General features: G+C 40.4%; 1 protein-coding gene across 1 annotated transcript in view; it reads left to right on the top strand.

Moving 5' to 3' along the window:
- The first annotated feature begins 219 nt into the window (after positions 1-219).
- tmem59 (transmembrane protein 59) overlaps positions 220-15784 on the top strand; it is a 32164-nt gene continuing 16599 nt past the window's right edge. Inside the window, exons 1-3 of the mRNA XM_067990553.1 lie at positions 220-440; positions 8817-8922; positions 14438-14532. Coding sequence (XP_067846654.1) covers positions 252-440; positions 8817-8922; positions 14438-14532 — 390 coding nt within the window. The 5' untranslated portion in view covers positions 220-251. The remainder of the gene's footprint in view (positions 441-8816; positions 8923-14437; positions 14533-15784) is intronic.

Raw genomic sequence — 15784 nt, 5'->3', positions numbered from 1 at the left:
ACAATTCCCAGCGTCCATTGCGCCAGGTCGGTCAGCGGCTTCCGGCGATGTTGCTGATTTTTTAAAAAATTAAATAAATAACACAAGCTCCACATCACGTCTTCTGATTGTAACTCGATGCGATCATATTTAAGGCGGGAATTATATTTAAAAACCTTTAGAATAAAAATTTAAATCACTAGGGGGGAGGGCGTCATGCGCAGTTAGGTAACGCGCGGAAGTGACTGTGGATCACAACAAACAGACGGAAGATGGCGGTGGGAGGTGGAGGTTGTGCTTGTCGCGGCTCTGTTGTTAGTCTGGGTCTGGGAGTAGCGCTTACTTTATGTTCGTTCCTTGCTGTCGCACTGGCTTCCGATGCTTTCGAGGCGGTTTTGGGCGACACGGCGTCATGTCAGAGAACCTGTGAGATGACTTACACCCTGCACACTTACCCGAAGGTAGGGGCCGGCCGGGCTCCGGGCAGCTGAGGCGCAGCCGGGGCCTGTGCTTTTATTTATTTAAAAGCCTGCCACTGTATTGCTATTTTTAACCATGACCCTGCTTGGGTTTCACTTTAACAAACCAGACAGTTTCTATGATCCAAACAATTAAAAAGCGTATTCTGTTAAAATTTGTGTCCAATATGAGAGTTGATGGATCCCACGAAGTCCCCAAAAAGGCTGTATTAAGATGCTGGTTACATAGATAAATAATTAACCTAAGAATGATTGAGGTAGTAACGAGCTGAGCAGTTATTAAACTGTAAGTCATGAGAGCGAGCTGTAAATTATTTTTAACTGTGATCTGAATCTTGAAGTCTCTTTACAAAAAAAAGTTCTTATTTTAATTATAGTTTGTTTTTATTTATGCTCTACCCTGCTGACAATTGTTTTATCGCTGTAGGTTTTTTGGGGAATAAGTGGGAAAACTGTATCATGGTCATCAGTGTTGTAGATGTTTACTTGTGATTTGGTTTAATTTGTTAGTGTCTGAATTATTACTGTAGATTTATAGCACGCACACATGGCATTGATTTTTTTTCCACTTCGTTTCACTTATGTTTGCACCTGAAATAAATTTTGATATGTATTTTGTCTCCTTTAAGTTATGAAAATACCAAAAGATAGGTGCAGAAAAATGTCCAGTCAACAGTGCAATCATGAACACTGCTCAACCACCCACTCACCATACTTATACAGGAAGAAACAACATTTTGTAATACAATTTTTGCATTGTGAGGTATCAGTGGAGGTCTGAATTATATTTCCACACAAGTTTAAAAAATTGTGTATCTTTGCACTGCCAGTATTTTTTGTGAGCTGGCCAGGCTCTTAATAAAATATGCAAATCATAATTTAATTATTCCAATAACTTATTGAAATTCTGAGTCAGTTAGTGCAATTACTGTCCAGTGCTCTGTGCTGATGGATTTGTGGCTTTAGTTGGTTATGTTCCAGCAGTACACTTTGGGCCAGTCCATGCCTAAACTCTCTGGATTTCGGAGTTCGGATACAACCGTACAGAGTGAAGGCATACTATACTGACCAAGAGAAGCTGTACCTGGTATGGATTTCTCAATAGCTGGATTTGGAGACTTTTAAATATAGTGATGGGTTTAAGTATGTATCAGAACCCTGATTGGCCACAAAAATCAGCTATATCTTGAGCTTTGAGACAAAGCATATGTCATGGCCATGTATAAATATTGATATCTCTGTATGAAGCTGGCTGAACAATTGACACAGGCTGTGAAATATTGTGTTTATATTCTGTATGTTTTGATGGTAAATATTGAAGTTTGTAGTAATTCAGGAAAATCAATTAAAGCCGACTTGTGATGTTGCTATCATTGTGATGTCATAGTATTTTTATTGAAAAATCTAGGTGAAGGGCCAAGACCCATAGTTAAGCCCTGATGTAACATTAACTGCAAGCAAATATGTGGTTTTAGGGTCTAAAATAAAACAGTAAATCCAACATTTTCTGATTTCAAAATAGTTTGATATTTGATAGGAGCAATTTAAATACTTTAAATAATAAAAGAAATATAATATGAAAAATGAGTTGATTTGCATCATTACTTGCATTCTCAGTGTCACCATCCCCTATGGAATGTTTTTTTCAGCTGTTCTGTAGTTGCCTGCACATGTAAGGTGTATGCTACATTAGTGCTGCACATTGATTTGGAGAGTAGATGATGTGCTGCTTACATCAAACAAGTAAAATGGTTGCATGTGTAACACTTGATTTAACAGTTGTTTTGGAACTACACTTTGTGAGGTAATTGGATTTAATCTTAAAATCAGAAGACGTGCACATGTTGCAAGAAAGACAATTCGATATGGTTGAAAAAAGTAGGAGAGAAGATTTTTTTTTTATTCGTTCATGGGATGTGGGTGTCGCTGGCGAGGCCGGCATTTATTGCCCATTCCTAATTGCCCTTGAGAAGGTGGTGGTGAGCCGCCGCCTTGAACCGCTGCAGTCCATGTGGTGAAGGTTCTCCCACAGTGCTGTTAGGAAGGGAGTTCCAGGATTTTGACCCAGCGACGATGAAGGAACGGCAATATATTTCCAAGTCGGGATGGTGTGTGACTTGGAGGGAAACGTGCAGGTGGTGTTGTTCCCATGTGCCTGCTGCTCTTGTCCTTCTAGGTGGTAGAAGTCACGGGTTTGAGAGGTGCTGTCGAAGAAGCCTTGGCGAGTTGCTGCAAAGCATCCTGTGGATGGTACACACTGCAGCCACAATGTGCCGGTGGTGAAGGGAGTGAATGTTTAGGGTGATGGATGGGGTGCCAATCAAGCGGGCTGCTTTGTCCCGGATGGTGTCGAGCTTCTTGAGTGTTGGAGCTGCACTCATCCAGGCAAGTGGAGAGTATTCCATCACACTCCTGACTTGTGCCTTCCAGGTGGTGGAAAGGCTTTGGGGAGTCAGGAGATGAGTCACTTGCTGCAGAATACCCAGCCTCTGACCTGCTCTTGTAGCCACACTTTTTATATGGCTGGTCCATGGTCAATGGTGACCCCCAGGATGTTGATGGTGGGGGATTCGGCGATGGTAATGCTGTTGAATGTCAAGGGGAGGTGGTTAGACTCTCTTGTTGGAGATGGTCATTGCCTGGCACTTGTCTGGCACGAATGTTACTTGCCACTTATGAGCCCAAGCCTGGATGTTGTCCAGGTCTTGATGCATACGGGCTCGGACTGCTTCGTTATTTGAGGGGTTGCGAATGGAACTGAACACTGTGCAATCATCAGCGAACATCCCCATTTCTGACCTTATGATAGAGGGGAAGGTCATTGAAGAAGCAGCTGAAGATGGTTGGGCCAAGGACACTGCCCTGAGGAACTCCTGCAGCATTGTCCTGGAGCTGAGATGATTGGCCTCCAACAACCACTACCATCTTCCTTTGTGCTATGTATGACTCCAGCTACTGGAGAGTTTTCCCCCTGATTCCCATTGACTTCAATTTTACTAGGGCTCCTTGGTGCCACACTCTGTCAAATGCTACCTTGATGTCAAGGGCAGTCACTCTCACCTCACCTGGAATTCAGCTCTTTTGTCCATGTTTGGACCAAGGCTGTAATGAGGTCTTGGAGCCGAGAGGTCCTGGCGGAACCCAAACTGAGCATCGGTGAGCAGGTTACTGGTGAGTAAGTGCCTCTTGACAGCACTGTCGATGACACCTTCCATCACTTTGCTGATGATTGAGAGTAGACTGATGGGGCGGTAATTGGCTGGATTGGATTTGTCCTGTTTTTTGTGGACAGGACATACCTGGGCAATTTTCTGCATTGTCGGGTAGATGCCAGTGTTGTAGCTGTACTGGAACAGCTTGGCTAGAGGCGCAGCTAGTTCTGGAGCACAAGTCTTCAGTACTACAGCCGGGATGTTGTCGGGGCCCATAGCCTTTGCTGTATCCAGTGCACTCAGCCGTTTCTGGATATCACTTGGAGTGATTCGAATTGGCTGAAGACTGGCTTCTGTGATGGTGGGGATATCGGGAGGAGGCCGAGATGGATCATCCACTCGGCACTTCTGGCTGAAGATGGTTGCAAATGCTTCAGGCTTGTCTTTTGCACTCGTACTGGACTCTGCCATCATTGAGGATGGGGATGTTTACAGAGACTCCTCCTCCCGTTTGTTGTTTAATTGTCCACCACCATGCAGGACTGCAGAGCTTTGATCTGATCCGTTGGTTGTGGAATCACTTAGCTTTGTCTATAGCATGTTGCTTCCGCTGTTTAGCATGCATGTAGTCCTGAGTTGTAGCTTCACTAAGTTGGCACCTCATTTTTAGGTATGCCTGGTGCTGCTCCTGGCATGCTCTTCTACACTCCTCGTTGAACCAGGGTTGATCCCCTGGCTTGTTGGTAATGGTAGTGTGAGGAATATGCCGGGCTAAGATGGGATAAATAGTGATTAGATGATGCAAAACTTGGGTTTTCAAAGCTTGTAGATTGAAGGAGAAAGGGAATATGGAAATCTTTGAGGTCCTAGAATGCAACGAATCTTCTTTTCAACTAAGTGAAAGATGCAGGTAGAAGGAAGTGTGTGTTTGGAGACTGTGGAAATGTGAATGAATTTTATTTTTTAAAATCCATTTTAATTTCTCCAAATTACAAAAAAAAGTAAAATACTGCAGATGCTGAAAACAGAAAAAGCTGAAAATACTCAACAGGTCAGGCCGCATCTGTGGAGAAACAGAAGTCAATCAGTTGACATTTCAGGTCTTTCTTGGAACTGGGATAAAGGACAATATTGGTAGTTGTTAAATCTGCCTTGTGCAGGCCAACATGAGGGACAGTCTGTCTTCAAAGATTCAACACCCATAGTATTAATTCAGGAGGAAGCAGGGCTTCTAAAGATCGTGACATGTTGCATAATTAACCTGTTTGTTCAAATACAGAGTAATGGTAGTCTCCAGACTTTCCACCTTATTTCTGCACACTGTTGCCTCCACACTTGGGGTGCCTGGGATTTGATTATCAATGTTTACAGTTACAGACATGTCATTGTCTGTAACAGGAACAGCTGCAGGATGTTCTGTTTCCTTATACTCCATTATAAGTAATTATGCAACTGTAATGAGCTTGACTGCGATCTTTGTGAGGCAAGGAGCTTGAGTAATTTAAAATCCGTGACAGTTTACAACGTTAGCTACAAAACGTGCAACACAGTAGAACAATATTTTTGTCTACTTTTAGCATACAGTTATTTGTGTAGTTATAGCACCTGAATAATTTCTTGAATTTGAAGCTCCAGATAAAAAGGAGAACTATCAGTAAGTAGGATGGTTTCAATCCTTAGCACACATCAGGATCAAACCAGTGTTGCCGAGTTAGCTAATTTTAGCCAGGGAGATAATTGGGGAGAGGCTACAATTGTTTGCTGTGCCCCTAAGAAAAAAAAGTGGGGTGCCAAAACAGCCAGGGTTTCTAATCCATTTCGGAAACGTGATTCAAATTGCAACACGTGCATGCTTGGATCCTGGTTGTGAACTGTTCCACTCTGACCCATAGCCAAATACCCTGGTGACACTTGCTGTCTAGGCTCCTGTCTGAAGAATGACAACTTGGATGAGGCAAAGGAGTGCTGCTGATGTGCATGGAATCATATGCTAACCTTCAGGAAAGGAGGGGAGGAAATTTGGGAATTTTGTTTTTAATAGATCACTTAATCCTGAGGGAGCACTTAAGGTACTGATTTCTGGCAAATGACACTGAAGTTCACAGTGCCACCCCCACTTGTCCAATTAAAATAGGCTCAATCATGAGAAGTTGCGCAATTTATGTGCTACTGATTAAGAGTACGGCAGCTATGACTTCAGTTGCAGATCACTTCATCAACTCCGGTAGAAAACTAATAAAATCATAAGATGCAAAGTGTAAGAGTTGAACCTTTTTATAAGATCTTAACAATTACTGAGAGAATTGCAAAGCTGTCGAGTTCCAGAGAGTTCTCCTCCAGGCAATGTCCAACACTCACTTGCCCTTAAAGATGCATTGTACAGCCATAAATATTTATCATAAAAGGAAACATTATAAAAACAGACATTTTCCAATTTTTGTGCTCATCAAGATCGGGGATGTTGGTGAATGGAACTCTTCCTATTTCAACATCAAGCAATTTCCAGCCAGATGCAGAATAAAGCTCTCCACTCTTCTGCAACAGCTCAGCCCCAACCAAGAGAAGAGCACCTTCTACTGGACCAGTGTGACATTTCTTCCACTTCTCACACTAGCCTCTTGAGTAAGATTGTCAATTAGTGCCAAATTAGGGACAATTTTGTGCTGTAGGTTCACACCCACTAGAAAGTGCATTGAGATTGTTCAAACTTATTTTACATAGGACCCTTACAGCTACCAGATATGAGACTTCCATCCCATCAGCCTGGCTGGATTTGAACTGACAGCATACTAACCCATTGCACCATTCACTCCCCGTCCCAGCTTATTTTAACAAGTGCTACATTATCCTTAAAATCGAGGCCAATGGAACCAATTCCAAAGTTAGAAGGAAAAGACTTGCTCACTTTTAAATGACATTTTATGAATTGTGCATTTAATTAAACTGTAACTAACCCTGTAGTCGTAAAAGTTCTCTCCTTTGTTCCTTTTTTAATTGTCATCACTTCACCAGTTGGCTTTGTCTGGCTACAAATAGTTTCTTCCTGCCTTTCGAGCAAGTAGGAATAAAGAATCACGACTGATGAACAGTTTGCAGTTGGGTTGCATTTTTTCCAGGCAAGAGTTGGGTCTACTTTCCAAGTTTGTCACAGTTCAGTCTGTCAGGTGAGGTTGTGTGTTTGTGACCCAGGTCAAGCCATCTGTGTAATTCCTTTAGTAAAACTCTTATGCCAAAAGACTTGATTTATAGTTAGTAGTAGCACCAAAATGCTGTATCTTAGTTTCATGCAATGGACTGTAATCAGGCATGCATGAAGTACTACTTTGCTGTACATTTTCACGATTGAATTGCAGTGAATCATGACATAATGTCTATCTCTAATGTGACTAAGTTTTGCTTGCTTCTAGCTGGTATTTTCTTATTTCATTGCCCCTTGCTTGCATTCTTCATGGACAATTGACTTCCCTTGATTTAGTAAGTTTTCGCTCCCACTCCCCCCTTCTGCAGATACTGAATCGTCCTGGGTTATGATTCATAGCTATTAGCAGCCTTTGACGTCTCATTCAAGTGTCCATTATTTGCATAAGCTTTGATGGCGAGCAGGCAGGCTATTTGGCCCTGGAGGGTATTAGAGCTAAACCCAATCATGTTCTCACCTGACATCCACAAGCATGCTTCCTTTGGAGGTCCAGTGATTGCGATTGAATATGAACACTGGATAATTTTTTGTTTCCCTATCCTCTCCCTAGTGAAGGCCACTGTTGTCCAGGCTGAGACTATTTATCTCAGTACAAACCAGGGATCGAACCTGGGACTTCCTAATCTGTATTGCCCAGTACTACAACAGGCCATGCATTTTACTCTAAGCCATTGGGACAGTTTGTCAGCAAGACTACATCTCTATCTGGCCACTTTTCTTACAAGCACCAGTTATCTTGCTTCAATATGTTAGCAGTTTACCCACCAACTCGTCTGTGAACTAGTTCTTAACCTTTTCCCAGGCCAGCTGATCAACATATCAAAGATTCTTTCATGGCTGTTTTATGTTTTGCTGATGTGTTTGACTAGATGGACATCCAAAACAAATCTCTAGGGGTTCTAGTATACTTTTAGATTCTCTTGTGATGTGATTGTGGGTACAATTATCAGCCTATTCAAACAGTTCCATTGCCTCCAATCTAATTAAGGTTTCCAAAATGTCTGCTAGAATCCTATTAAATCATTCAAATAGGATTGGTTCTTGGATCGTATCGTGCTAGGAGTAAGAGAGGAGCAGTCCAAGACTTCACTCTGGCAATCTTGCAAAGCTTAGCTGTCAGCTCAGAATTTGCAGCTTTGTCACTGGAATATTTTAGAAAGCTAGAATGCATAACAATTTTTTCCTGTAACACTTTGTCCATAGAAATTTGATCTTTTTGATTAAGCATATTCAGAAAAAATATTTTTGTTGACTGGAATCTTCCTGGACTCTTTATCACCTCCATGGTTGAGAAATCCATACAAATTCTTTAATAATTCGATGAGTTTACCTATGAGTGGCTGAAATATATAGACCAGGAAAGTCCCAGGTTCAGGTTGCTGTTTGTGTGGACTATAAGCCCAGCATTACTGTCCTTTGCTTTAAGTACAAAATTCATGCAATTTAAAAAAAAAACACATTAAGATGACGCTCCCACTAAGAACCCGCATAACTGGGAAGATTTCTGGTTGAGATGAGAACTTATAGAAAGAAGTTTGAATTTGAAATGTTTGCATTTTTATTTGAGAGTTTTCTAATACATACATTTCTTGTGTCAGCTTGGCTCAGTTAGTAGCACAGTCATCTGAGTCAGCAGGTTGAGTTCAAGCCCTGCTCCAGAGAGGCTGTCTTTTGAAAGACATTAAACTGAATTAAACAAGTGTAACCTTCATTGGAACACCTGGAAGCATTAATTTCAGATGCTGACTGACCTGTGCAATTTCAGCATTTGTCTTTTTTTCCTCTTTTTTTGCCTCTAATATCAACTGGGGTGTTAAGTTTTAGTATTTAAAGAAGTGTGGACCTTAATTTTTCAAATTTCCTTTTTCCAATTTTAACTTTGGGCAATGCACCTTAAAATAGACTCCCAATTGCTGCTGGTAGCACTGACCTTTGCACTTGGTGTTGCAGTGTACCTTTTTAAACAGATGTTTTCATTTTTGACTTTCGTTTTCCCCACAATGGCAGGAGGAGGAACTCTATGCTTGTCAGAGAGGCTGCAGGCTCTTCTCTATCTGTCAGTTTGTGGATGATGGTGCCGACTTGAACCGGACCAAGAATGAATGTGAATCTGGTAAGATTTTGAACTGTGATATTTGCCACGGTGTGCTATGGTGATATACAGAACTTTTGGCTGAACTAAAACCTGATAATGTGAGTCATAAGAAATAGGAGCAGGAGTAAGCCATACTGCCCCTCGAGTCTGCTCCGCCATTCAATCAAATCATGGCTGATTTTTTTTTTACCTCAACTCCACTTTCCCGTCCGATCCCCGTATCCCTTGATTTCCCCTAGAGTCCAAAAATCTATCCATCTCAGCCTTGAATATATTCAATGACTCAGCATCCACAGCCCTCTGGGGCAGAGAACTCCAAAGATTCACAACCCCCTGTGTGAAGAAATTCCTCCTCATCTCAGTCTTGATTGGCTGACCCTTTATCCTGCGACTATGCCCCCCTAGTTCTAGACTCTCTAGCCAGGGGAAACAATCTCAGCATCTACATAATCTTATGTTTCAATGAGATTGCCTCTCATTCTTCTAAACTAGAGAGTAAAGGCCCATTCTAGTCAACCTGTCTTCATAGGACAATCCTCTCATCCCAGAAATGAATCTCGTGAACCTTCGTTGCACTGCCTCCAAGGCAAGTATATCCTTCCTTGGATAAGGAGACCAAAACTCTACGCAGTACTCCAGATGAGGTCTCACTAAAGCCCTGTACAACTGTAGAAAGACTTCCCTACTCTTGTACTTCAACCCCCTTGCAATAAAGGCCAACATGCCATTTGCTTTCCTAATTGCCTGCTGTACTTGCATACTTAACTTTTGTGTTTCATGTACATTGACTCCCAAATCCCTCTGAACACCAGCATTTAATAGTTTCTCATCATTTAAAAAATATTCTGTTTTTCTATTCTTCCTACCAAAGTGAATAACCTCACATTTCCCCACATTATACTCCATCTGCCACCTTCCTGCCCACTCACTTAATCTGTCTGTATCCCTTTGCAGACTGTGTCCTCCTCACAGTTTACTTTCCCACCTAGCTTTGTATCATCAGCAAACTTGGATACATTGCACTCGGTCCCTTCGTCTAAGTCATTAATATATATTGTAATAGCTGAGGCCCAAGCACCGACCCTTGTGGCACCCCACTAGTTACAGCCTGCCAACCTCAGAATTACCTGTTTATCCCTATCTCTGTTTTCTGTCCTTTTAACCAATCCTCTATCCATGCTAATATATTACCCCCAACCCCATGAGCCCTACCTTGTGTAACAACCTTTTATGTGGCACCTTATCGAGTGCCTTTGTAAATCCAAATATACTACATCCACTGGTTTCCCTTTATCTACCCTGCTAGTTACATCCTCAAAAAACTCTAATAGATTTGTCAAACACTATTTCCTTTTCATAAAACCTTGTTGGCTCTGCCTAATCATATTATGACGTTCTAAGTGTTGCTAGTTCCTTAATAATGGATTCCAGCATTTTCCTGACGACCGATGTTAGGCTAACTGGCCTGAAGTTCTCTGTTTTCTCTCTCCTTCCCTTGAATAGCGGGGTAACATTTGCTACCTTCCAGTCCACTGGGACTGTTACAAAATCTAGAGAATTTTGGAAGATCATAACCACTGTCTCTGCAGCCACCTCTTTTAGAGCCCTAGGATGAAGGCCATCGGGTCCAGGGGATTTGTTAGCTTTTAGTCCCATTAGTTTGTCCAGTACTTTTTCTCTAGTGATATTGTTTTAAGTTCCTCACTCTCATTTACCCCTTGGTTCCCCACTATTTTTGGTATGCTTTTGTGTCTTCTACTGTGAAGACAGATCAAAATATTTGTTTAACGCATCTGCCATTCCCTGATTCCCTATTATAATTTCTTCTTTCTCAGCCTCTAAGGGATCAATGTTTACTTTTGCTACATTCTTCCTTTTTGCATACTTGTAGAAGATCTTACAATCCATTTTTATATTTCTTGCTAGTTTACTTTCATATTCTATTTTCTCCCTTTTTTAATCAATTTTTTGGTCTTCCTTTGTTGGTTTCTAAAACTCTCCCAATCCCCAGGCTTATTACTCTTCTTGGCAACATTATAGGCCTCTTCTTTCAATCTAATACTGTCCTTAACTTCTTTATTTAGCCACGGGTGGATCACTTTTCCCATGGAGTTTTTATTTCTCAATGGAATGTATATTTGTTGAGGATATTTAAATATTTCTTAAAATGTTTGCCATTGCTTTTAATTTAATTTCCCAATCTACCTTTGACAACTTGCCCCTCATACCTATGTAATTGGCTTTATTTAATTTTAAGACTGTAGTTTCTGACTTAAGTATGTTGCTTTCAAACTCAATATGAAATTCTATCATATTATGATCACTCTTCCCCAGACTCTGAGATTACTAATTAACCCTATCTCATTACATAACACAAGATCTAAAATAGCCCGTTCCCTGGTTGGTTCCATGACATATTGCTCTAGGAAACCATCTCAAATACGTTCCATGAACTTTTCTTCCAAACTACCTTTGCCAATTTGATTTTCCCAGTCTATATGCAGAAGTCCCCCACGATGACTGCATTTGCTTTGTTACAAGCTCCCATGATTTCATGATTAATACTTTGTCCAATGGTATTGCTACTATTAGGAGGCCTATAAACTACTCCCACCAGTGTTTTCTGCCCCATGTTATTTTTAATTTCCACCTTATTGATTCTACTTCCTGATCATCCAAGCCAAGATCCTTTCTCACTACTGCCCTTATGTCATCCTTTATTACTAGGGCTACACCCCCTCCTTTTCCATTCTGTCTGTCTTTTCTAAATTCGTCTACCCTGGAATATTTAGTTCCCAATTGTGGTCATTTTGCAACTATGTCTCTGTAATGGCTATTAGGTCAAACCCACTTATCTCTCTTTGTGCAATTAATTCATCTATCGTGTTACAAATGCTCTGTGCATTCAGATAAAGAGCCTTTAATTTTGACTTTTTACCATTTTATCCTGTCCAATGGTATTGCTACTATTAGGAGGCCTATAAACTACTCCCACCAGTGTTTTCTGCCCCATGTTATTTTTAATTTCCACCTTATTGATTCTACTACCTTTTTGGTAAACTCTCTCTCCCTTCCTGCCACACTCTGTTTATCTTTACCCAAGTCACTACACTGTTCTATTGTCTTAACTTTTCTCATTAGATTTCTAAATGTCCCCTTACCTGACCCCTCCTTTTCCTGCCCCCCCCCCCTTTTTTAGTTTAAAACCCTGTCTACAGCCCTGGTTATTCGATTTGCTAGGATGCTGGTCCCAGCTCGGTTTAAGTGGAGCCCGTTCCGTCAGAACAGCTCCCTCTTTCCCCAGCACTGGTGACAGTGCCCTATGAATTGGGTCATGTTAGATTTTAAATTGTAAAAAAAACCTAGTCAAGCCCACATCTTTAAAGATTTATACTGCAAATATAGTTTTGAGACTGGTACCCTCTGAGTTATACTGCTAGCTCTGCATCACCGTTTAGACAGGTAACACGAACACATGTGCACTGCAACTCTGATCGCTGGCATCCAATTGCAAATTTTTTTTTAACATTAACTAAGAACTGCAGAAGAATCAGCTCTTTTCTACCATTAAGGTGAAATTTAGAAAGTTATACCAAGCCAATGTAAGGCAGTCTCTCAATGACTTGACTCTCAAGTAAAACTCCACATTTTGTGTCAATGCAAAGCTTCTTATTGACAAAATGTGTGTAGCATAACTGACCGAAAAGCCAGTCTTTCAATATATTATCCACTTAGCTTACTGGTGAGTTCCTCTTGACATTTTATAAGGAAATAGACACTGGTAAGGGCTCTGTTCTTTGAGCACCAGCTATGGTGATGTGCTGACTAGCCATCTTGCATGTGCAGAGCAAAAACAGTGATTATGCTGACTGGTCCTGTGCCACAAGATGTCATATAACATTTTTATCTAGTGTTTTTGATGCAGAATTGCTTCACTAACAAACTAATTTTGGTCAACCAATAACATTTCAGCAATAAAATTAAAATGGGATGTTTGGGGTTTAGTTGCTGATTCAAATAGTACTTTTATGAATTAAATCTGTATGACTCCAGTCACACATTGTCTTTGCCAACTGAATCATAGAGGAAGCATACCTCCTGTTTTTTTTAAATTTGTTTTTCCTGGGTCACTCACCATTCCCATGTGAGAAATGGGCACACAATCTACCTACCTCAGGATATTTGGTTAGTGTTGTTGCACAGCAGAAGGTTGTGAGAATAGACTAGATTTTATTACTCTTCTTTCAAGTACACATATCTGGAAATTCTGTATGACTTGGTTATTGACCTTTCAAGTGCCATAGGTGAGTTAATTCAAGGTGCTATTGGACTCTGGGGCTGATGGTTAGTGTACTGTTTGCCAGAGCCCCTTCCAGTTTGTGTTTCTGCATGCTATAGATCTGTGATTTGACCATGCCATTCTTACATTCTGATCTTTTGACAACTGAAAAAAATCTGATCAACAAAAAACCTTTTTATTAAAACAATGTCACTTCACAAAATGTGGCGGGTGTCAGAAGAAAGAAGAAGGCAGGCTTAGAACAGATTTTCAAGTTATTTTTAAAGTTAGAATATATAAAGCAGACAAGATTAAACTTAAAGCTTAAAGGACAGATTGAGAATGAGGGGAAAGGAACATGCTGAGCATAATTAGTGCTTACATAATTTGTTTTTACTTGAGTCCTTATTAAAAATGTAATATTGCTGCAATAAGACCACTCCTGATTTTTGAGCGGCTTTACCAGTGTGATAGTGTTTGTTTCAATAGTGTGGATCAGTGCTCTGAGTCTTAAATGCATCAGCTCTCTGGTAATAACTACTCATGGCATGTGTTTATTTTAAACTTGTACACTTTCCCTAGAAGCCAAAAGGAGGCTATAGATTGCATGGATTTAGTTTAGGGTGTTTAATTGCCGTTGGAATTAATTATTTAATTTGTACCCTGATCATGCAGCACCTCCTCTTCCACTACAGATCTGACTTAGTTGGACCAAATTATCATAATTTACTGGGGTGTTGCTGGGCTTATGTAATGTATAGCTACAAATACACTATAGAAAAAAATGTATTTAAGACAGTACACTTTAATGTTGTGAAATATCGTTCTTGTGTTATGTTGTTTAATTCCTCACATGGAATTGCTTCAGTCACCACCAGTACCTTATCCTAGTGTTACACAACTCTGTATTCTCTCCAGATGCAACTCACATTTAGAAGGGCAAAAATCTGTAATTGTACAATTGGGTGTTTTTCCCAATTCAAGTGGACATGGAATTTCACCCATTATTACAATTTATTGAACTCCTCATACACTGTGATGCTGAAAGTATAAAACTAATCAAATGTGAGGGGTAGCTTTATTACAATATTAAGCACAAATTGGACTGAGGTTCCTGAGCTTCAGGAACTGCATGTAGCTCATGGACTGCAGTGTAGGCACTTTTATACAAGACTGATGCATATACGGTCTGGATCTAACTTGGGTCCTATCTTAGAAATGCTTTCTTTTTACAATTTGCATTCCCTTTTTTAGCATGTGCTGAAGCATATAAGCAGCAAGATGAGCAATATGCTTGCAACTTGGGATGTGAAAACCAGCTGCCATTTGCTGAGCAGAGACAGAAACAGGTAAGAAAAAATAAGGAATATTTCATCCCCTAGAATTGGTTGCATTCTTTATTTCAGATTTTTTAGGTTTGACTAGCTTTGCTGAATAAACTCTAATTCTCTGACAAGCACTAGAGTGCTTGTTTGTCCAGATTAAATACTTTGGATTCATTCAGCAGTTCTGATATACACAGAAGGACTGAATTTGAAATTATTTTATGTATTTTGGAAGTTGCAAAAGGCAAAGACTGTACTGAGTGGGCAAGGAATTGGGGCTTCTTAGGAAAAAAAAATAGAGGAGGAAAAAAGGAGAGAATGTACAAATGGAATGGACATCAGAGTTATGATTGGGAAGAATGAAAGTAAATGGGATATGATAGAAATGGCATGATGTAAAATTGAGGGATGGAAGAAAATGAATGGGAAAAAGACAAGACCGAATATCAAAGTCTTAAAGGAGCTTTTATGAATAAAAGATTTGAGTTAGTGAAGTTTTGTCCCAGTGCAAACAGTGACAGTGTTTGCATTCCGTGTGCGTGTGTATAATGTGCACTGATGAGAAAGGGAAAAATGAGACCTTGGGAGAATTATGAAAGGAAAGGAATGAAAGAAGTGAAGTAAAAATGAATGGAAGTTAAAGAAACGTTGGAAAGGAAAAAGAAATGGATATGATCTGAGTGATGATAGCTGAAATGTAACTTGATTTCTGCCAACTTAACAAAACCTACAACCGGTAACCAGAATGGTGAAATGTTCATCTAGAGCAGTGCACGTTCCAGTTGTTAAAATGAGCCAGAACGTTCCAGTACTGTCATCTTTTAAGACAAAGTTGTCCATTGGTGTCGTCCTATGGCTGGCACTGTCGCTGCTGCTTCCCTGTACCGAAGCCCAACTCCCAGACCTCTCACCAACTTTGTCTCCCACAAATTTTATTTTAAATATATGTGGAAGTATAAATGTTGTGACGTTCTCCTACACATAAATCTGTGCTTGAAATATCCATTCTTTACTCTAATAAGTAGAATCAAACACAGATGGCCATACCTGCTATCTCCAGTGAATTGTCAAGTCGTAGTGCAATCCAAATTTGAGTCTCGACTCCCATATTCCATGCTGTCTCTCTACTCCTTGAGTAAGTCTGAGCCCCAGCTCCTAGACAGTGTATAGATAGCATGGTATTTGCTCCTGATCAGCCAGGATTAATTGTTTCAATCCTCATGTATCCTCTGCAAACCACAGCACCTTTTGCCAAGGGGCAGTAGGTCCTTGCATT

This window comes from Heptranchias perlo, chromosome 9, assembly GCF_035084215.1.
Source record: "Heptranchias perlo isolate sHepPer1 chromosome 9, sHepPer1.hap1, whole genome shotgun sequence".
Classification (NCBI taxonomy): domain Eukaryota; kingdom Metazoa; phylum Chordata; class Chondrichthyes; order Hexanchiformes; family Hexanchidae; genus Heptranchias; species Heptranchias perlo.
Note: the sequence above shows the minus strand (reverse complement) of the source record. Positions and strands in the feature narration are given on the sequence as shown.